The sequence below is a fragment of the Achroia grisella genome, unplaced genomic scaffold (assembly GCF_030625045.1).
Source record: "Achroia grisella isolate CSIRO2021 unplaced genomic scaffold, CSIRO_AGI_Agris_v1 utg546, whole genome shotgun sequence".
Taxonomy (NCBI): Eukaryota; Metazoa; Arthropoda; class Insecta; order Lepidoptera; family Pyralidae; genus Achroia; species Achroia grisella.
This window is the reverse complement of record NW_026712931.1, coordinates 155614-181119: the sequence shown is the minus strand read 5'-3', so window position 1 is coordinate 181119 and position 25506 is coordinate 155614. Positions and strand designations below refer to the sequence as shown.

General features: G+C 31.5%; 1 protein-coding gene across 1 annotated transcript; it reads left to right on the top strand.

The window, feature by feature from the left end:
* The first annotated feature begins 449 nt into the window (after positions 1 to 449).
* Positions 450 to 25213, top strand: LOC131848281 (GTP-binding protein Rhes). Its single transcript, XM_059198086.1, has 4 exons — positions 450 to 819; positions 12702 to 12895; positions 23983 to 24163; positions 24695 to 25213. Exons 1-4 carry the CDS (start codon positions 473 to 475, stop codon positions 25143 to 25145), a joined length of 1173 nt encoding a protein of 390 aa, XP_059054069.1. The 5' UTR covers positions 450 to 472; the 3' UTR covers positions 25146 to 25213.
* Positions 25214 to 25506: the final 293 nt, after the last annotated feature.

Below are 25506 nucleotides of genomic sequence, written 5' to 3'. Positions count from 1 at the left end.
TTCCGTTCATATCGTTCCGTTAATTATAATGTTTCACCATTATATTTAACAAGCTGTCCACTTCGGCTTCGTGCAGGTTTACCTATTATACCATTGTGAAATGTAGATACACAAGCAATTATTACGTTGTCCACATAGTGAACATGACTTTTCTCCTATAAGAGATGAGTATAGAAAGGGCAGGAGTTCAGGAGTTCTTTCGTTACAATGGGGACAAAGATCGCTGTTATGTAAATGTGGGCTAATCTAACGTATACGTACTTACATAACTAAAAACATTATAACTTTCACGAATAAATGTTTGTATTTTGTTTATGTCCAAAGCAAAGTATGTTTAGTTTTCAAAGTCAATTAAAATTAATAGCCTAAATATTTGTAGAACTTCAATGTTAATAATTACATCATAATGAATGAGCAATATTGAAATAGTGTGCAATGAATAGAAACGATTCAAAAACTAAATAGACTGACAATGTTGAACGGCACAACCGAACGGGGAGGATTGTCCCTACAGTCCTCCCCAGTGAAAGTGTCCACGTCTCCTGTTAGAGCGTCACCGAGTCCTGTGAGGGTGCCATCGTCACCTTTGAAGTCATCATTGTCAAGCGGTAGAACGCGGTCACCTCGTCGGTGTCAGTTTGCAGCACCTGTGGAAGATGCAAGGGATAAATGTGGCACTTCGTGGCTGTGCCGGCGTGGTGCGGGCGTCGGGGACGAGTCGGAACCCGAGCGGTCGCCGGGCCCCAGCGCGGCGCTGCCGCAGGGCTGCGAGGAATCAGCACCACCCCCTAAGAATTGCTTCAGATTGGTGATGTTGGGGTGAGTACAGTTTTTTCAATAGTATTTTCTACTTCATTATATCTTTCAGCGTGGTTTGTGTAAATTATATACACATAAATATTATGTAGTTCATCTTGATGCAAATATATTGATTTCTGTCCTTTTACCATAATTAAGCAAAATAATAAATACGCTTATTATATTAATAATACAAAATAATTATTTATACATATATTTGCAACTGTTTATTTATACATAACACATTTCATTTCCGCGAATTTAATGTCGAAAATTTAAATAAAATTATACGTATGCAATTAGTCAAACACATCTATTGTTTACATAATTATATTTAGTAAACATGGTACATATTAATATGTTTATATAATCTGTACAAATATAAACAATCAAGTCAAGAACAATGTTACATAAGATTTAACAAAGCAATGTGGTTTCCCTTTAAATAGGTCTTATATATTAATCTTGGTACAGAGTTAAAACCTAACAAGTAGTTATTTTATTGTTAGGAATTTATAGTACTTCTCGATATTGTAGAGTAATAAATACAGTAGGTACTCTGTAGGTTCATATATATATATATATATGCAAATTAAGCGAGTTTAGAAAATAATACTATTTCTTTGATCACAATCTGTATATACACTATTGCGAGTAGACATGGATAACTCCGTATCTAACTTGGATATTACAGAGGTTACCAATTTAATGTAAGCTTCCATTAAGAGGTTTTTACAAATTCCCACGGGAACGAGAGTAAACGGGTTCCGTGCGGGCGCAGTCGCCAGATCTTGATCTAGTTATACATGTCGGATAAAACTAATGCCTCTGGAGGTAAAGTAGCTTAAATATTTAAAGAGAATTTTAAAGATACTTCACAGTTATTTAATGTACAGAGGGATAGCCTCTATTTATCTATGTAGTGTCTTTGTGTACATAATATTATAATATATATATATATATATATATATATATATATATATATATATATATATAACTCGCCCGGCAAAAATTATTTTACGGCCACCTAAACTCACCCCCGTTTGGATTTTTGTGGTTTGATTCGGTGATAATACCGAGGAAATATAAAACATAGTCCTAGTATACCTATTCTCACTCCTACCAAATATACACTAAAAATTTGATAATTTTTCTTCGAAAAACGACCTTAAACGAGTTAAGGCCCTTCGTAGAAGTTCGATAACAAACACTTACAGACGAAATTTTTATATATTAGACTACTTGCCCCGGCTTCGCCCGATTGTAACTGTATTACATTTAAATATAAACCTTCCTCTTGAATCACTCTACCTATTAAAACAAACCGCTTCATAATCCGTTGCCTAGTTTTAAAGATTTAAGCATACATAGGGACGGACAGACAGCGACAGCGACTTTATTTTATACTGTATAATGATATAGGAGATTAATTTATACTAAGAACAGTATTTATACCTAAATAAGAAATCATAGCTTGTACCACACTATACCTCGTGGCGCCCAAGTGACATGTCAAATATTTTTATTTAAACTTAATTCTATATGTAGATAATACAGAATTAAGTTTAATTAAACATGTATGTCTAACCTGGTGTAGATGAAGTCGCGGGTGAAATGTAGTTAAGCAATAAATCAACATTGTTGGTGACAGGCTTGGTGACAATCCTCATGCGGCCAAATTGCAAATTCCGCGTCGTGTCGAAGCGGCTACGGCCGTGATTAGAATCTCTACTGACACCATATATTCACAATAATTCCCTTACCACCAATATGGGAGTTGTTACAACTCTTCTCTGCGACTTCAGTGCAATTTTTGTAGAATAAAATTTTACAGAATTTTTTAATAAAAATTCTACAGAATTTTTTCATTTGACCATTTGTCGCTAAAGTGATAATGTAATAAAGATATAATAAGTTCGATTCCGATTGATCTAAATTGTAATTTTGCTGATTTCTTCGCTAATATGCAAATTTAAACAGGTAACAAATGTCTCAGAATATATACATAGTATAAAATGAAGTCGCTTACGGTTTCTATTCAGTTAGATCTTATAAAGTACGCAAAGGATTTTAATTCAGAATTTAGCAATAGATAGAGTGATTCAAGAGGAAGGTTAATATGTATAATAATACATGTAGACCCTTCGCGAAGCTGTCTTTTACAATTACGCATAGAGTAAGATTGAAGAAAAAATAATATATTATTGAAGAATTTTTTAAATTTATAACCTGTAAGGTTATGATATAAAAATAAATATTTCATTACTTAATGACATAAAATAAAATATAAAACATATTTTACTTTACAATAGAAATGTAATTATCAAAGTTTTAGATAAATCCCACCTATATGTATGCATTTGGATGGCTTGCTCCGTATAGCGAAGCACAAGAATTTTTATTATTACATTCTATGGTCTACGGCTAAAATGCACAGGTGTCAGGTGAGAGGAAATAGAAATAATGTATATTCAAATAAACTCATTCGGAATGTGAGCTCAGGGTACGATTAATGGTGTCTCGACAGTTGAGTTCTAACTGTTGCGATACTTCCAACACAATTTTTATATTAAATATATTTAAAACATACGTTTATTTTTGCACGAATATTTTTAGAACTATGTACAGGAATTTAATTGAAGTTATTATGGGTTCCTTTTTTTAAACAAATCAAATAAAAATATATTTATTTACGTAGGTCTATTAAAGACACTTATGTGAAATCTACCGTCAGTACGGATTGCTTACGAGCTATGTAAGAAGAAGTGACAAGGAAATCAGCTCTTATTTTTTTAAATAAGCTTGTATGTACATCATTACAGACATACATATTCATTTCAAAATTCAATTAGGGAGAATATCGTGACCAAAAGCCTATGCTATTGCATTTTGTCCAAAGGAAATAATATAATCAGTAGTAGTAAGTAGTAACCCAAACACACCACTGTTCGGGTCTCGACCACTGTGGATCCCCACAAGCATCAACTGTCTTTCGCGACAGTTGTCTCCATTTCATCCGGCGATGTTCTTAAGGATACTCATTAACAGATGTATATTACTTACTGTAAATATAAATATAAGTTTTAACATGTATACAGGCAGTGATTATTTCCATTATATGTCTACTGGCAAGAAACTTGATTGAATTGTTAAAAAAATAATTCAATTGAGTTTCTTGCCAGTTCTTCTCAATTGGATCTATATACCGAACTAGACGGTAGGGAAAAAATTTAATTAGAATGTAAAAATTTGACGTTCATAAGTGGCTAAAATGTCCTACATAAATAAATGATTTTTGAATTTGTCTTCTCATGACTCTTTTACAAGTAATTACAAGTATCTCGATTAGAACTAAACCAATCGAATCTAAAAATCCTATAAATAGTATAATAGTTATACTGTTTTTCATTGTAGGGGCCATGCACACGAATCGATTAGGTTTATAATGTGAAATGAGTAGTTCACAATGTGCCTTTGATCGGCGAGGCGCGAAATTGATAGATAATCTCGCTATTGATTTTACATATTAGTTTACAGCTTATATTTTCCATACATGTTTACTGAACTTAATGACATTTTGATAATACGAACAATTTATCGGTGTTATGCGAAAATTTATACAAATTAGCTGTCACCCTTATAATTTTAATAAAGCTTATGCTAAGGGTACTTGACTGATAGAATACAGTTTTTGTAAAAGAAGAAAATACGTGCTTGGAAAATTATTCGAACCAATAAAACGAATACATAGTATAAATAATAATAATAATAAACTCGGGACAATTCACACAGGTCATCTAGTCCGCATATAGGCGCAAATATATATATTGTTGTAAATACATAGATGATGATGATGTAGAAAACACCAAGACAACAATAGTCATGAATACAAATGTTTGTGCCGTGCGAGGAATCGAATACGCGACCATCGGAAGTAAGACGGTATGCTAAACCGCTAGACGACCCAAGCCATCACTTTGATAGCTTATTAAATTTTTAAATTTTTGAAGGTTCATTAAATACTTAAACATTAGGACATTTTTGGTAGTAGTGACAAAAATATTCTCACATGCATGAGTTTAAAAAAATGTCTAGTGACATAATAGTTTTGATTTTTACTTTGCACATCTCGCACAGTCTCCCTCGGTTTTGTTAATACCCATTTAATCTATTCACGCATAGTTACTCTGTAAATACATTTCAAATAAATTGGCAAAATCTAAACTCACATATTAATTATATAAACTTAATTATCGACTGTAGCTAAAAGCTTTCTCATACTGTGCCATCATGTTAATTTATATCTAATTTGAAACATACTACAATATCAACGAGTGGTTTTCGTCGACGACCGAATTTAATTTTACAAGGTGAGAGACGAATTTCAAAGGGTTAATTTATGGTGACTGCAAACGTTCAGAAATTGAATCTGCCAACAACGACGCTACATGACAACATTTGATAAATAGCGTGAAATATATTACATTTGTAAGTACTTTGTATTATATATTTAAACTAGCTGTTACTCACAACTTCGTCCGCGTGGAATTTAACTTTTGTTTAATTATAACAAATAAAGTATCATTTAGTTTAGTAGCGTAAATTACTGCGTAACGTTAGCCATTTGCGAGTGAAAGTTCCGTCAAAATCGGTTCACCTTTTTTAGAGATTAGCAAGAACAAGCAGACAGAGAGATAGACAATATTTAAATTTTTTTGTTTTTTTATGTCAGTACTTACATATTCATTTATTAAAAAGCTGTTAATTTGAAATTACAAACAAACACATCAATTTTATTGGATTGTATAGATATTCTGTGTTTTCTGTCAGGGTTATAATTACACACATATCTATTATTTCTTGATATACATTTTTTTTAATTATAATACAATCTCATAATAAATATATTTTGAATAAAAATAATAACTACGAGGAGTTTTTATAAATCTCTAGAAAGTAAATTTTTTCCAGTCTTAATACATATATTGCAGTCCAGTCATAATATAATTTTAATATTGCATTTTATAATGTGGGCATATTACCCACTACATTAGTTGTTGTATTTACATTATTATTTTATTGTCATATTGCGGCGGTGGTCTCGCGGTTTTACAAACAGCCTTTCTTTTAATGATTGTGAATTCGATTCTTCGCACGATCCAAACATTTGTATTCACGAGTATGATTGTTGGGTACTGATCTAGGTATTTATTATGTATATTATGTATGTATTTAAGTAATTCTATCACTTGTTTAGTACATAGGTACTAACACAGGTTCTGCTTAGTTTAGGTCTAGATTGGGCTTTGAGAATTATCCTGGATCACTATTATTTTTGATGATTATTATAATTCTAGCGTAGTTAATTTAAGAATGTAGCGTTTTTCGTTTCGTTTTTTTACCAACAAATTGTAAATACCATATATGCCTCCTATAAAAATAACACAGAAGTAGGCACTGTACCATGTTCTGATATTCATAGTGTTTGTTGAGTGGAAGCAACCTATTAAATATTCGATAGCAGCATCAGAATGCACATTTCAAGCGCACATAAACTGCATGCATATATATGAATTTAATACCGACAGTAATCCTAGATTCATGGAAGGTAAAATATGGTAATAGCCTATTAGGATTATTCAAAGTATGTTATAGTTAATCACATTCAAATAAAGCCTTTGTTAATAAAGCGTTGGTAGTTTCTTGATAGTATTTTTTATTTAATCATTACAAACAAACAAACTCACAAAAAATAATAGCATTTCTTTTGCTTTTGTAATATCGTTGTATGAGTAAATTACGTGAAGTACCTAAATAAATACTTTGTACACCTTTTTCTGAAAATTACCCACGCGGTCGGAAGAGTATTAAATTTGGCACAATCCATTTGGCATAGAAGTATACAGAACGCTAATAATTTCTAATGATGTTCAAAATTATATTATAAAATATTACACACACATTATAATTTTTACACACTCAGATACACACATGTAGAAATATATAGATACTCTTTTGTTTAGTGTTTGAGAATCGAACCGTAATAACGTTCAAACTTAAAATTTTAATGAATTTTTACTAAATTTGGAACGTTGGTCCCTTAATATAGTTAGTATAGATTTCTATATCTTTATAAAGTATATGAAGTTTTAAGCTGGTTACATCTAAATTAGGGCACTTATATTCTGAACTTTAAATCAACAATATTTAGCTAGTTTTCATGTAAACTATAATGGATATAATTTATACATAGGTAGACTAGCGCCAGTCGGTTAACTGTCCAATTTCCCCAGGGAATTGCGATCAAAAACAAGTCTATTCTCCTGAGCTAATATTATTATATGCAGTGTAAACTACGGGGCAAATTGTTGTTACAAATTTATAATACTTTAGGTAGATATATGTAGTGTTCTATATAGTTTAATTGGACCGCCAAAATATATTTTTTCGTGTGCTTATTTGCATGAATACGATATATGATTTGAAGTACTAGTAATATTCAAATCCTTATAGTTACGGCTAAACTAAAGTACATGATGTACTTGTATTACCATACAAATGTCATGTAATGTTAATAGATAATCAAATAAGACTAAGAGAAACTCTAATGCCGAACCAGATAAAAAAAAGTAATAAAAAAATTCTATCTTAAGGACATCTAGATTAATCTGTAATAAATATATCTAAAATTCGTCTATTTTAAAACGATTTTAAATAAGTTGGGAATAATCAATATTTTCTCTATATCCTTTGAGGTAGATATCGTCTCCAATACGTACTATGGATAAATTTATCGTTTGTAATTAAAAAAAATATTTAAGTAAGTATTACATAATAATATGTATTTATGTTTTGGTCCATATTTTCTTGGAACAAGAGTAGGTGTAATGAATTTACCATAATTTCTTGTCTTAAAAAGCGACTCTGAGATTTATCTGATACATAAATAAAGACAAGAAATTATAGTACATTCGTTACACCTACTCTTGTAGCAAATAGAAGTAAAATTTGAAATAAACCATTCTGCGCCGATATATCTGCCAGTTAATAAATATAATAAATTAAATCCTCCTTAGCTGAGAATAGACATGCCAATCAATCATTGAAACTGATTAAAATGTTGTTACTATATGTATATAATATAAAATATTATTTCTTAATTCAGATCGTATATGTTTGTAACATTGTTCTTTTGCTGCACTTGCACATTCCTATATTTTAATAAAATAGTTAACTGTAAAGTAGGTTACTTCAAAGTTTACAACATAGCAACAGTAATTGTTAACTTAGAAACGGCTACTCCACTTTAAAGTTTACTATTGTTCTTGTTTAGACGACACTATCATAGCCCTTTGGCTCAAAGGACATTTTGGTTCACACAACAGCTTCATGCTAACGAGGTTTCTCTGTAGTTAGTCATTAATTTAAGATCCGTTCTATTCTCTCTCAGGTAACAGCATTGTAAGATACGAGACTGGTCATGTTTGCCACCTTATCTAATTTTATATCTATCCAGAAACGATACTCTGGAAAGTACCGATATAATATATACATAGAGTGATTTTTTTTTATTAAATACTTTACATTTGGTTATTTAATAAAAAAAAAAATAAAAATAATCAGTTTTTTTAGCGTGGTGAAGATATTGGAAAAAAGGGAACCCCATAAGATATATCAGTAATTATATCGTTCATGTTTAGATCCATATATCAGAACAACCTCATGTGTGTGTATACATTTATAATTTCGTAATAAATGATAGGGAAATTTATATAGCCGCCAAACAGCTTGCTTTTGTTAGATATGTTTTGGTTGTGGCGTAAGATTGAGGCATTGGATTTACAGGATAAGAGGCGTGACATATTAGTCTTTAGGAATGGCATGAGTTAGATGTTGTGGATGTCACATGATAATGTGTGTGTGTAACGATGTCCGTGTTGCTGTTAATGTATATAGGCAACGGTTACCATCAGGTGGTCCGTTTGCAAGCTTGTTTGCCATTCCTATTACATAAAAAATATACTATGACAAGGACATAGTCGTAAGATTTCAACTAGCCTACTTCAAATTGCCAATTGGTAGGTACTCGCGTGGAAATGTATTCCATTACACTCTATAGCGTCTAAGTGATACATAAATTAGAAAAAAAATGTATAGTCCCAGAGGGAGTCTGGCGAGGCAACGGCTGGAAACTTATTTTTTTTATATTTCAAGTTATTTTCATCACGTCGTCGACGCTACGACGGAGCGTTGATTGATTATTTGCGACGGTAGTAAGATAATTAAATACGAGTTCTAAATACTAAGCGTTCGTTTCATGATAATTTGATCGACAGCGTTTTGAGTGGAAAGGAAAATGTAATAAGTATACCTAATTTTGAGAGGACTGTCAAATTAATTATGCGATTGTATATTAATCAAATAGACTAGGTAACCTGACTAAGGACGCCAAAGGTCTGTATGTATTGGAGCATTGTGGCGTTTCATTGTTTCAAGTTACTCCAGTGGGCGATATTGATGTATGTTTAATAATGTAATAAATTATTGCAAATTGAATTTTGATAATATTGCCTAACGGCGCAATATCCAAACGATGGGTTCTTATTTTATTAATTACATAACATTTACCATCTACTCGTCCGTTAGACTGTCTTAGATTGACACGTATTCTGTTTATCCGAGTAATTTGCTCCATGTATTTCGCTGCGAAGGCAAAACAAATATGTTGATATTTGTCAGATTGTTTGTTCATCATGGCTAATTTTCATGTTCCATTTCCTTCCGACTCCGCGTTTCCAAACAAAATTCGGAGAATCAACTCCGCTCGTCTTGTTATTAGCCAGACCTAATTTTTATTTAGTATTTTGCTTACGTATTCACTAAATAACTTTCTTGTGAAGTGGTAGTACATAGTTCTAAGGAGCAATAATAGATGGGTAAGAGAGATTCAAGTGGCAACTATTTGCAGGTACTTTTATGTCATTGTAGAATCTTGAAAGTAATAAAGATATGTTTCGAGGTTTCCATTCATATACGTATCTTTTTAGTCACGACGTAGACTCCGTACAAAGTCTATATAACTCTACCTATTTCTGCCACTACAAGCATCTTTGTCAATTTTTTGTCAACTATATTTTGGCTTGAAAAGTGATATACATAGTTAATTTAAAGGCATGATGCCTTAGTCCTGCGGAATAGCAACATATGAGGAATAACATGGGCGTCACACATGATCTAGTGGTTTAGCACGTAAAGCGGCGTGCTAAACCACTTGTGGGATCCATCAGCCAATTGTGGGAGAGGTTAGGCTATATGAAGATGTTATTATTGAGGAAGTCAGAAATTTCTAGTAATGCTACATTATTATTATTATAAAAAAACGTTTTTGTGCAACATCCCGACAATTAAATAGATAACGAACATGTTACGAGTAGATATGTGTATAATAGTTGCGTTTTCGGATTACCGTTCTCGTTTCCCATATCAGCTTACGGCAATTTTATTTGTAACTCCAATTTCCCTGGTCGATAACGTTCCGTTGATTAATGTGACAAAATTAATTGCGGTTGCTACGTGAATTAAATTAAGCACGCAATTTTTAAGTACATGCATTATAAGTGTACGTGTATTGTATTTGCATAATTTAATTAATTTCAATTTAGAAATTATTTAGGCGTATTTAAAATTTACATATAAGAAAAAAATACTAGTATATCTCTTTTTGGGGACATTTACGCCATACAGGATAAGGAAATGTCGTCTCAATGTTGACCCAAATTTGAAGATTTTATGATATGTAAATTAAAGTTTATCACGATATATTATCATGTTTGTCCCGTTCTCATTACAAGTTATAGAAACATGGATATTGCCTGGACCGAGTGAAAAACACGTCTGTTTTAAACGTACTAGTTTCAGTACATAACTTTTTCATGTGGGAGATATGAATAGAGAACTTTTTGTACTGAAAACAGCCACTGCATTGCGCAGCAGCTGTATTCCTCATTGCCGTTTCAATGAGATTCATATTGACATTATAGCTCATTTTAGATATACATACAATGTAGTTTGTATATCCAAAAGAGAGACATTACTCTCTTTTTCTGTGAAGTTCTTCAGCTACAACTACGTAACGCTCTTTGATGTTGCTTTGTCTATTATAATTTCTTCTAAAAGGCGTAATACAATTTACAAATAATAAATAAAATACCGGTGTTTTGTTAATTGTTGTATTTTGTATCCGCTTGAAACCAAGCCGATGGGGAAGCATTCATTCTACATATAAACCCATACTAATATAATATTATGTTATCTGTGCTAATATTATGAATGCGAAAGAGATCCAGTCTGTCTATTTAATAATAATAATATCTTTATTATCTTAATATATCTTTAATTGTATTACTAGGATGGATATAGGCTAGCTTTTATTTAAAAAATCAACCTCGAAGTGAATGAATTAGGGGAAAGAAGGGAAAGAAAGAAGAAGAAAAGGTTCTAATGTTTTCATACTATAAATGATAAAATTTACCATATCTATCTCATTTTGAATAGAGAAAAGGGCTAATTTTAAACCCAACCAGTAATATCATGCAGACGTAGTAACGGACAGAAGCTAGTTAAATAATATATTGATATCGCCCCTGTGCGATTTCTAGTAATGTTGTTTATTTAACATGGACCCCTTAAGAGCCAAGAGATAAGTTAGTCCTAAATAAACAGAGACTGTGTGTATTTTGCTATGTTTGCTTGTATGTAAATCGAAATCTCGAAGTTCTTGGAACTCCGCGAGCACGCTGAACTCGTAAGTAGCTATCTGTATGGGAATGTTAAGGTGATATTACACTATCAGAATCGAATCGCACATGTTGTTATCATAGTATAATACATAATATTAGATTTTACATGTAATATATATGAGTAGTGAAATTACAGCTTAAGAGGAATGATGTTAATTGTAATAATTAAACCGATATGTGACTATAAATTCAGGAATTAAATAATGCAACGACTAGACTTTCCACTAACATTTATTTCAATCATTAATAACAAAGAGTGATATGTATATACAAAAGCTAACAAAAACAATGACTATTTATAGAATCTATAGTAGTACAAACAACCAGTGGCAGATGATAGTAGTAACAATCGCCTATCGACAGGAACAATAAGCATTTACAGTACACTGCATACTGCCAGCACCCCTGACCACCTCACAGGAAACAATGTAAAATGATTTATTCCGTCAATGAAAATTTACTTGTATATAATGATGAATGGGAGTGATAATCGATATTCAGCTGAGTTGAAATATTTCAGGTTTGCAATGAGAGCCGGATACACCTGAATATCAAACGTAAAATAGGGATTTAATTAAATGAAAATATATTGTGTTCTATGTTTCAATGAAGATGCTCATTGAAAATGTCATTGAAAATAATATATTAATTAAAAATTAATACTGCATGTAATTAGATATTTACAAAGTTTGCTTATAAAAAACGATCACTCACTCTATAAGTTCACTGGGTTTCTATATTATTGTCTGCTCAACTCTGGAGTAAATTAAATTACATTAAAGCCTCTACTCACATCCCGATTCCGAATCTGATATATTAGTCCGATTTCTCGGACTAGAAAAATTAACAACTTGGTTTCAAAGGTGCCAATTTGTCATCGGTACCAATATATAAATTCTGGAAACGATTTATATTTTAAACGTTTATTTTTGACAAATAAACAAACATTAAACTCCAATGATTAGTACACTTTACTAGTCATTGAAATATACAATGTTTAAATGTTTTTTTTATTATTTTAATTTTTAATTTAATTAATTCATGTAGGTCTATTAGAATTTGTAAATCCAATCGTAGTTTGAACCTTTCTCCCTTCTCTTTCAGATCAGCGCGAGTTGGCAAGACCTCTCTTGTAGCGAGGTTTCTTGGTACCAAATTTGAAGATAGCTACACGCCAACCATTGAGGACTTCCACCGAAAGCTGTACAGAATTCGAGGGGAGGTATACCAGTTAGATCTTTTGGATACATCTGGAAACCACCCGTTTCCTGCAATGCGGCGGCTGTCCTTTCTTACAGGTACATATGTTTTTATGTAAGTAGAATCGTGAAGAAGTTGATAACTTGTTGAAACCTGATGGAACTTTTTTGTTACTACTACTTTTACAAGTCGACATCAAAAAGGATAAATTCTAATAGGAACCTTCTCAATATACTTTAAACTAAGAACAAAAATATATATTTATATTAACGAATGTATTTTTTGTATTAATTATATGTTTAATATGCTATTGTTTGCCAGTAGCAGTGTTTACGTAATTACAGTTTCGATAGGTGTAATATATAAATGTTAAAACAATATATCTAACTATAATAGTAATTTCACTGAGGGTGTGCGGTTGAGGCAAAACTTCGTTTTAAGTTAAATTATGTACTAATCCTATTCCGCCATGATTTATTACACCGTTCAGACACGTTAGTAATTATGTGTATGCTCCGAGTGATCCCGTCTAACTTAAATATATTGCTTTTTTTACTGGACGTGTCTGGAATTGTAGAGAAATGGCTTTTGTTTTGAAAGTGGCTCATGCTAGTCTAATTTATTGCGTCAACTTCCGTTATGTCTGTTTTATTTTCATGTTTGAGTTGAGATGAATAACGAACATTTGTTTTGTTCCATTTTCGTTGTTTTGTTTGATAGTTTGTACATATGTATACTTTTCGTTTAAAGTTTTTAATGAAATTACTCATATGTGAACAATTAATAATTTCATTTGCTGAATGCTGTTGAACTATTATTTCCAAGAGTATATTAGAAATAACAAAAAACCACAATATTTGCACAAATAAACAAAAATAGCACATATATTCTAAATAATATATATTATAAATTGTGTTTATTGTGTTAATTATGTTATGCCTTAATGGCTTTACCAATCGTTACGGCATGTATGTAGAGTATTTAGAATAGTGAACATAAATATATTTTATTTGTTTATTTTTATTTCTCTTCATTGGTCCCCTTTCCCTGCCGATAACTGAGGAATTAGTGAAACAGAATTAAGTTAAAAGTTTTTGATTTTTTAATATTTGTATTTGCAGTACATTTTGAATATCATATATAGTCGTAAATTATATATATATTATGTAGAAGTCAATAAGCGTGGAGCCTGCCGTAATTCGGGGTTAAAATGTTAAATGCGTTTCTAAAACGATCCTACTTAATTTCCAATTTACCAGCGAATGGCGGAACTCGTGTGTCGGTATTTACGTATAGGTATCGTGTATATATTAACTTAGGAAAGGAATGCTGTGGTTTGCAGTTGAACATACTTACAAATCCTTTATAGCGGATCTACCTATAGCTTTCAGCGTCGTGTTTTATTATTGTAAATCTCGTTTTTCCTTCATCCGATTTACGTGTTGTACATTTTCATTTCCAGTCACTGTGTGTTGTAGACATATCATCTTTATTTTCTTTTAATATAGTAGATATTAAAGTCTCAAAATAGGTTACGTACGATATTACTTTTAACTTCTGCGCGTTGTTGTATGGTGCGGATGACAGTTCATTGTTACTTTTTAATGTAGGTAGTAAATAAAATAACCTAGCACAGATAGAAACCATATCATAGAGGAAAATGTTTAAATCGTAAATCTATGACCGTTTATTTCTGAATAAGGGCGCTTTTTTACAGCTCTCTGATCTATTTCATTATACTCATATAGATGTAAGTACTTTGAATATAAGTACAACAACATTTAAGAAAACAAACTTGGTGTAGCTGTCGTATTTTATCTGTACCTACAAAATCCAAATTCACATAACCAAACGAAATCTTAATTAAAATGGTTAATTAGAAGCTCTAAGAAATGTTGTTTTGGTCGTATGCTACATTGTGTGTAGGTACGTTATTGTAAAATCCAATTAAAATTAATTCCGTACATAATGTGATCTATAATTTCAACATACAATTTATATGGTTTTATTTAAAGAGTTTACATACATTATACTCGTAATAGGATTTCAGAAATACCTATCAGTATATTTTTTGTAAAGATCAATCTCTTCCGTAACTACCTATTTTTAGTACCTACTTTATTGTTTTTATTTTTAGGAAAATATATATAATATTTTCTTGTACTAGACAGCTTATACTAATATTTTTTTTAAACTTTACAACGGCAACAAAATGTGTAATTTAAGTAAATTGAACTTATTAATAATATCATTATAACGTAGTAATTCTGATTTTTAGAATATATTAATAAGTTTTGATAATTAATAAATATTAATTTATCGAATTTAAGTAATAACTACTCCCAAAAGTTTTTCAATCCCACGGAAACCGACTTTACAATTATGTACCAAAAACAAAACCAAAATATAGGTCATATTTTAAATATATAATAATATTTCATATACTGATAAATTGATCTAGATATGATACTATAAATAGGATAGTGTAATAACCGCTAGTTACACCATCGTACGTTTGAAGATAATTGCAATTAACCCCAGACATTCCACGCAACTTGAGCTAAAATATCTTGGCCATATTGAATTTACCTACGGCTAAATTGTATTGTGATCATTCAATTAATGCTGATTATAATTCAGTTCACTGAAGTATAAATTTGATAAATTAATTTCAGAGATTATTATTGACTTAGGTTTAAGTAAACTTCCTTGTATTCTGGTTCCACCAACTATATAAAATATATCCAATTCTGACTTACTGTGAAACCAATACGGCAAAAACCATGACTGAAAAGAATACTCAAAATACAATGAAGAGCTGGGCAAGTGACACGTGATTCTATCCATTTACTGCTTTGATTTATTTGAATAAATACAATATTGTATTTTTTAATTCTTTTCATAGAGCAATCAAACTCTTTCAGATTTATGTTAACTGGAAGAGACTGCTTGAGCGTTAAGACTGCCTTTGGTACCTTAATTACCCTGTTAAATATAATTCTTGTATTACATATAAAGAGTTAATAAATAAATAAAGTACGTCGTAATATATTTACGTTAAAATTTAGACATTTTTTAAGGATACATCAGTTTATTTTTAAATTAAGCTGTTAGAAATAAGAGTACTAAGTAGGTATTATAAAATGGATTAAGAGTTTAAATGGGCATAGTTAAAAACTTATTTGCGACATTTTAATCGCCTCATCAGCTTAATAATCAGAAACTGTATAGCCAGTTATTCTGGATTAAATGGAAAAGATGCTTAGAATTACTAAGTAGGTACCTTGAAAGGGCTAGATCCAACTGAAAATGGTCACGTTACGTAGGGCTTATTTGGGTGTCGTATTTTGCAGGTTACATTATGTATTGAAATTACCGATATACCTCCATTTTTTTTAACGATGCCCGTTGTGTCGATGTATATATATATAGCTGTTCTAAACTTACATATATTAGGATTTGATTTTTTCTTTGCGAAGGTAATTGTTCGTATTGTGTATTAGCCACATTGCTAGGAAATTTCGATCTATTCGCAGCCTCTTTGAAAATCACGGTGGTCATACATGGTGAATTCGACCACAGAGTTAAGTTCAACTTCAAGTTATCATTCTCTACCGATGGCCCGATAGCGTAACTATAGCGTTAGCGCGCCACTGCATAGTCATCAATTACGTGTTCTTTTGTTTAGGTATATAGATAAAAGCCATAAAGGTTTTTATGACATTTTATAAAATATTGGTTTTATACAAAACTGCTATTAAATCTCGCTATAATTTCCAAGTGAAAAACGCCGGGTATTAAAAGTCGAAGTTTAGGTGAGAATGGAGTCACGTCGCGTCGACACAACGGGAATCGTTGAACAAAAAAAAGTATTCCGGTAATTTCATGTTCTGGAATGTGATTTCGAATTTCTTTTCTTCGCAAATTGAATGGGCGTTTAGTGATTGAATAAGTCCTATATTAATTTCGTCTACATTTCACGTTAATTGTGAGAAATTATTATTAATATAATTCAGAATAACATAATTTTAAACAATGTTGATATTCAATAAATATCATTGTAATTTACAAGCTGCAAACAGCAGCAGCAATGTTTGGAATAATGACGATTTTAAGACCTTCATGTACATATGTTCAATTAAATAAATAAATTTAATTAAGTTTAGTTGTTGTAAGTAAAACGTAGGAGAAATTGTTTTACTAGAGAGAGACTTCGGTTATTAGTAGTAGTACGTATTTTCTAAATAATATAATATAAAATATTATTTCTGTAATACAAAACTACAGCTAGACGAAATTTTTGTAGAGAATAATAAAAATAGTAACACTGGACAATACATACAGCGCCATCAAGAACCAAGATATGCAGAATTTGTATTATACTGACCTACTAATAGAAGTACATTAATACATATTTTTGTTATAAATACATACATATATATGTAGAATAAAATTCAAGTATGAAATAATCTCTGCTTCAACAAAAAAAAATTGTGCCTCTCGTTTCCATGGTACGCTCTCATCTACATAATTATTGTGTGTGAATTTAAAGAGCCTATTTTTTAGATGAGTGTCGTTTAAAAATCGAGACCCGAGACGGTCGGAGATTTAAAAATAGCTGGAATTTCATTTATTATATTTATAACATGAAATATACAAAGAGTAAAGTAGACACTACAAATGCTATTATATGACTTTGTTATAAATGACTTGTTGACAACAAAGAATGAAGTATTTTCTTGGCCACTACACTACATGGTGTTTGAATTTTTATATATAAATAGTACACTAGCCGTTGAGCACTTGAGGTCTAAAGAATGGCAATGTAATTGAGTGATACCACGGGCGTCCAGTTTCGACGTGATGACGAGAATGACAAGAACAGCACTACGTTCTTGTTTATATGCAACAGTTGTCTCTTTCTATGATTTGGTTTGTTAGTGGTTTACATAAAATTTATCATAAAAATATTTTGCAATTTTATTCTCATTTCCAGGTACTAGTATTATTCTCATGAAGCCATTAGGTTTCGAATGTCAATCTTTATATTACGAAATCAATCGGTCTATACCTAGCGCGATACTGAAATATCAGTAACTTACAAATACAAATTTTATTTATAACTGGCGGCACAATTATGTAAAGAATTCATACAATGTTATTGAGTTACATTCGACGTCTAACAATGAAGAATAAGAAATGTAGAAGTACAGAAACCTACTTTGTTTCGATACAAATTGAACAACATATTTCAGTTGCCTGTTGTTCTTTCGATAACAATGTATTTGAATATGGACCAACTTTGCTATACTAAATTCTTTATTAAATACTAGAAAACATTTAGCGCGTATTAAGTGGAATAGTATAAAATTACTATTACTTGCAGATTGCTTTTCAAGTAACTTTTAACGTTGGTTTTTATAAACGAAATAGGTATACATTGTCATACATGAAATGTTTGTGATAATACCAACTATAAACACTTTCTAAGATTTTTTTTATGGGTACATTCAATCTATTTCACATTATTTGTATAACAGTTATATCATTTCAATGGGTATATCCTAGAACAATTAACAATTAATACAAATATCTTTTTTGTACTTTAAATTAAGTTTAATTCATAAAATCATTTTTATAAAGTAACAATGTCAGTTTTGAGATATATTTTTAGAGAATATTTTTTTTTTATTTTTATATAAGATTTTTTAACACTTTCTTTTATACAATCTTTATCCTGATAATAGATATTAATTCGAAGTCTATCTCAGTATATATTTACATGGACACTGTGTCGAAGTGCCCATAGTTGCCGAGCACGCAATTATGCTACATAGACTTACTGAGGCGGGTCTACGCCTTATAGCGCGTGCAATCTGTGACGGCAATTAACGTGCCCCAGTTTGTAGATACAGTGGCTGATAGTTAAGCTAATGTCATCTATACGTGTGCTATATACACTACTATATCCTGTTTTATAGGAGTGCATTTACAGTAGTTTACACTGGCTTTACGAGTGGTAAGTTTTATATCGCAAACCACAACTGCGAGCTCATTTTTGTATACTTGTATGTCGTGGTTCTAAGAATGGTAAATATTTATTTATTTAAATTACTTTATTTAATTTTCAATGATAACAGAAAAGGTACAGTTGATTCTAAAAATATTCTCTACTAAATCTTTCATTCGATAATTCAGAAATTCGATTATGATATAAATGACTCTAATAAGCCATACTAATATTATAAATTGTATTTGTATTCTTGGTTGGTACATTTTGACGACTAATCCCCTAAACTGATCTTAATGAATGTGAGGATAGATTGTGTCTTGTGATATATATAATATTATTATTCAACACGTGTAAAGTAAGAATAGAATGATGTTGATTATACAATAAAAAAGTACCTATAGTTATATATATATTATATATATTAGTATAGTATTTGTTACCAGAATGATATTATTTTTTTGTGTATTGATACAAAATATTCATATCTTTTGTACATGTATAATAGGATGTAAGAGACAGGCACCCGCCCGTAGAATTAGGGCGGTGCAAAATAATGTTATTTTCTAGAAAATAACTTCGCGTGGGCCATTACCTTGCTCAATGAGATTACTGTTCGTCGAATGTTACATATATACCTACTTCCTGTTTAGTTACGTGGAAGATCGTTAAAAAATTCCTCGGAATACAGCATTAAGTGTAAAAACAAAGTATGTATATGTATGATTGAACTGAAGTAGACTGCCAAGCAGCTTACTTTGTTAGCTATGTTTCGATTGGAGGGTGAGATGTAACAGTGATGAAACAGTCCTCCAGAATAACAACTTAGGAGGGGTTGCATGAAGACATTGGGTAGTGTGTCCACGCAATAAAACTACGATATAGGCATTCTTTAGTATTCGTTCTATTTCTATTCGTAAGGGCTCTAGCTTGCGTCTACCCCTCTCACCTGAGCGCGATAGTAATACTTTTAATTAAAATTTTGCCTTAAATATACAATATGTATATGTTCCGCTCTACTCGGATTACTTTTTTAACTCCGTGGTGTTGTTCATATATGTATATAGGTGACAGTTTTTTCTTTATTAATGATAATGGTATGGTGCATCCGCCTGCGTTAACGGTTTACGCTGGCGGGGTACCAGTGGGGGATGATAAAACGAGCGTGAGGTTAGGTCAGTTAGGCCCTCGTGACAAATCCAGCAGGATCTTATTACGATGGTTTCCAGGGAGAACCGCGTGTAGATCAATCTGACATTACTTACAGTCCCCTTCCCTCCCTCCCCCCCTCCCATCAGGCAGGTCTTCAGCTTGCATTCCAGTTACATATTAAAAAAGGAATCGATTATACAAAGTGTGGATTTGAGGAATGCTGTACATATTGTAGATATTAAGAGCGGGACAGCACCGAAAGCGTTATTTTTCACTATTCATGGGTTTTGTGAATCGACGATCATAGAATTTTACGAACTAGGTATATAGTATAAATAAAAATCATACGTATTCCTGTCTATCCGTTTGTTGATGCATGTGTTATTTTAACAATTCAATATTGCACAGTCACATAGAAATTATATATGTGAAAGTAGATCTGCTTGTGTGTTACTTTACACAACTAAACTAAAACTAGATGACCTCGGTGGTCCAGCGATTTAGTACACCGCCTTAAATCAATGGTAGCGGGTTCAATTCTTCGCACAATGGAAACATTGTATTCTTGAGTATGATTGTTTGTATCGGTATGTTAGTTTTCCAAGTAATTATGTACAAAATATATCTAAATATTCTATCAGTTGCCTGGTATACATTAAACAAGTTCAGCTTAACTTTGGACTATAGATGGCGCTGTGTGAATCATCCAGGTTAATATTAATATTGAGTGACATAGATATTTGTGATGTATCACGAAATCTAGATATGCGTAGATTATCTTTTCGCTCATACAACTGTTATTTTTTTATACAATTATGATCAAAACATATACGTCCCATCTGATGTCTTTTAAGGTTCGGCAACATGTTGCCGATACCTTAATATTCTTAATTTTAATCTTCTTGAATAGCCTATAAAAACCAGACCAAGTCATGGGTAACAGTAGTAAATATTTCAATTTAAAACCTTATTTCAGTATTAACGTACTACGTTACAGCATAACAAACAAGCTAACTAAATAATTAAAACAGATAATTTAATTAGATATCAGATATATACCTTTTGCAGTTAATTAAAAACGTGTTTACTGAAAGTTCACTAATCCGTAACAGAAGTAGCTATGTAATATATTTTATTCAATGAAAGCTACATTTTCACTGCATGCACTTAACTGTCGAAGAGCAGGTATACTTACATGTAAATTGCTTAGTGAAATATGTTTATAAATATTCCATATTTTGTATGTAATTGTTATAGTAAATAACATGTCGGTCTATATGGTTAGTGGAAACGAAGGTTTTTAATAGCACAGGTGGCAAACGACCTTACGGCTCACCTGATGGTAAGTGATTACCGCTGCCCATGAGCACCCATAACTCCAGAGGAAATGCAAATACGTTGCTGGCTTTTTAAGAACAAATAAGCTCATTTCTTGATGATTTCAATATCATATCGGTTCAATAATACCATTGCTGAAAGGTAATTTCACATTGTGGTTGTGAAATCACGTTTTATGAATGATAATAGAATGCTACTTTCACCTGAACTAATGGTTTACGCGGAACAGTAATGGAGAATTAGATGAGCAAAGAGGTAAGCTCAGATAGCCTATCGTGGCAATTTGACCAGGAATTTATCAAGATGGTTTCCAGGGGGAACAGCGTGGAGGTCAATCTGACATGGTACTGTGTAGCAATGGGATTATTACGAACAATCACCTTCTCCCTGCCAACGATGACCGGTATACATGACATCACATCATCATGTAACCTCACTAGGTACACAGTACTCACAGGCATTGCTATTTACGCCTAAGGTGCCGTATCTTGCGATCTCAACGGGCATATTTCATCCTTCAACCGAAACATAGCAAAAAAAACAAACATAATCGAACAAGTTAGAAATGAGTTGTTGAAATCGAGTTTCTCTGTTATTTGTGACTATTCTGTATTCCGAACACTACCGATAATGCTATTAGTGTTTATGTATGTTTGTATATATATATATGTATTTATTTGATTTTATTTTATTTACGGAGAACTACTTACACGAATTAAGGACATAATAAATCAATATAATAAAAGAAAGTTAAGTAGTAAGTATTTTTCTTGGTTACACGAATTATAACAGATTAACATCACAAATATTTTTTATAATTAAAATGTAGACTTTCTATGTGGCCAGCTACATACAATGGAATTCTTTAAGATATACAAGTTCTATCGCCGGTTTTTTTGCTAGAGAAAGAACCTTAATCTTTTAGTTGTGTGGTATAATTTTTTTATGTATAGTTCATAAGACTTCTCGAGTTTATTTTACTATATCGACTACAGTTTTCTTTTCTAATGACTTATTACTTATTAAATTTATAGATATACTACTACTACTACTACTATCTCAATAAATATATGCGAATATTGATAATATTCTCATCCGTACGAGGTAGCTTTCTAAAATGTTATTACATTATAGCCCACTATTCAGAGTGGGGTGGTAGAGGTACAAAGTCAAACCACACCGTTTCAACTGCAATTTACCTGTAATTCCGTAGAATCCGAGTTTTGGACCTATTTATTATTCGAGCTGTAACTTTTTATTGCATGGCTTATTAATTTTTATGGCACCGATTTGGTAGCATTTTTGTCATTTGCTGCATGTTAACCTCGTTTAATGTTCGCTGTAAAACGATATTATAATCCGATCTAAAGAGGTCATAAGATTATGACACTATACTTTTTATTTTTATGTTTCAAAATTAAATGTTATTTGTGTTTATTGTATGTAAGTACTTATATTAAACATTTTCTTGAACATAACACTTATATTAGAGAATAGATACATTTTTTTATAGAAAATCGTCAGAGACTCAGTAATCCAGAATAGAGTTCAGAGTATTTTAGAAAATAATTATAATTGTTACAATAATAATAGGTATTTTGTTTATATTATATTATTTTATTATTTGTTTATACGAGATATACTCGTAGGTATGTTTTATTTATAAATACTACCTATAAGCTTATTAATATTTATTAAATTAATCTATAATATATCATACAATACAATAATTAACATATGATTTTAATAATATATCTATAACTATGAATACTCTCATAATTAGATTTATAATATTTATTAATAAAATTGCGTTATATTTATATATTCTTTTTGTATGTTGTAGGCGTATGGTTATATTCTATTTTATTTGCTAAAGTAGCATAATGTTTTATAATGGTTATAAAATATATATAAACTAAAGATACATACAGATACCTACTATACAGAGATAATATACTTTTAACAAAATGAAAAATACTACATCGAATACTATGAAAAGTTGTCACAAACCGTATAGTGAACAGAGTAAAAACTCTATATACTTTAAAATAAGATTTTATCTGACAGTGTCTGCGACTCAGCGCATTATAAATTATGGGCAATGCTACTGAAGACAATAAGATTTTAAAACTCTTTATTTTAATCTTCTTATTTAAATTCAGGAAGGGCATCGTTATGACATTATTAAATTATAAGGGGAGATTTTTTCATAACAGTTAACTTACGTTATGTACACTATAGTTCCAACACTTATATCGTCAGTTTAATCTAGAAACTAATTCCGTTTCAAATTCATTGGATTGCGCTATTTCGCATATTCTTATACCCTTGAATTTTAGGTACAGATATTACTCTCATATTTCATGTTCAATAAAAGAATTTCAATCAAAAGAACAGTACAACATTGGATTGGATTGAAATCGATATTGAGATTAAACTTCTGAGCAGATGTACCAATTTTAAAATTTATGTTATCACGAGAAAATGCTTAACATTGTTATTTTGAATATTTATATTTTTGGTAGGTTTTAGGTCCATTTCAAACTAATGTATATTTTATTAGCAGATCAGGAGAGAGTCGGTCGCCTCGACCGATCTCGCCTAGATTTGAAGCCACGTCCTTTGGGGTGTCCACACTAACAATCTAGTCTCTTATTGATATAAAAACTATGTAAATTTCAACAGGTGATATCTTCGTACTGGTATTCTCCATGGACAGTCGTGAGTCCTTCGAAGAGGTAATTCGACTTCGGGAACAGATCCTTGAGACGAAGGCGAGTGCTACTAGTGGAGGGAGCAGGGGGCGACGCCAAATACCAAGAGTACCGATGGCTATAGCTGGCAATAAGTGCGATAGGGAACTCAAGTAAGTCACTGCTTTATAAGAATAGAATTTCACTGCTTTTAAAAACAGGAGTAATATATTACTATCGAACTGTCAAGAAAAGTTTCGAAACTATCTCTAACTCTCTCTTCTGCTACTATGTGTTCTCTTTTCTCTATTCTGTAACATAAACTTGGACATGTCACTTTTAATTCACAATAAGTAATTAGCCTATTTACGCTAGAAAAATGCAGAAACATTATATAGTATATATATAAACATATATACTAAATACAATGGTTGCAGAATGAATACAATAAACAGACTTAGATGTATATTATTTTTTCATTGGGGGGTTTTGGGCTATTCTCAGGTGCCTATAAGACTGCGAACTACACACCTATATCTATTGTGCTCGCCCTTGACTAAGATTTACCTATAAAACTCGTTTGATATCTCATGAGATGATTTTACAACGAGATATATATGTATAGTTATGAAAGAGACTACTTACTAATGATTATATTTGTAGTTAGATATTTTTTTTGTAAAAAAAAATCTTTTATCTCTTAGGACTGTCCAACCCGAAGAAGCAGCAGCATATTGTTCCACCCAGGACACGGCTTGTGTGTTCATCGAAACGTCTGCTAAGAAAAACTATCGGGTCGACGACCTTTTCTACGAGCTATTCGTCGTTGCCAATTTACCATTGGAAATGGCTCCAAACCACCACAAACGTGTCAGCACTGCATTCGGAAGCCCCTGTACGTTACCGCCAACGAGCAGCCAAAGTAATAGAAGCAAGAAATGCACGCTTTCAATAAAAAGAAGATTGTCAGATGCGTGCGGTGTTGTCGCTCCAAACGTTAGAAGACCGAGTATCCGCACCGATCTTATGATAATGAGAACAAAGACTTGTGCCAAAGGGGACAGTGATAGCGCTAGTGGAAGTCCCAAGCTCAATCTCAACCGTCTGGTCAGGACCACTGGCCAGAATGATAAAAGGTCATGCGTCATTCAGTGATATTTTCTCTCGAACTGATTGTCTTTGAGGTCGATAATGTTAATGGTGATTTTATTCTATGATGTATTGGACAGTGGTGCTATAAAGTATGTATCAGAAAATAAAGATAAAAGTAAAAAATTTCGCCAGTATTTACTTAAATTTAGAGTTTATTTGGAACGTTAAGGTGAAGGAACAGATAGCGTATACATGTTTCAAATAAAATTAATATAAATGATACATTTATAACTTGAAATCAAAATCCTATTATTTTTTTTTAATTCGTTTTATGCATTAAAGCTAAGTTGAAACTGTTTATATCCAACATGAATTTGAAAACTACCATGGTGCATCCACTACGTGTGTCCACAATAACAAATTA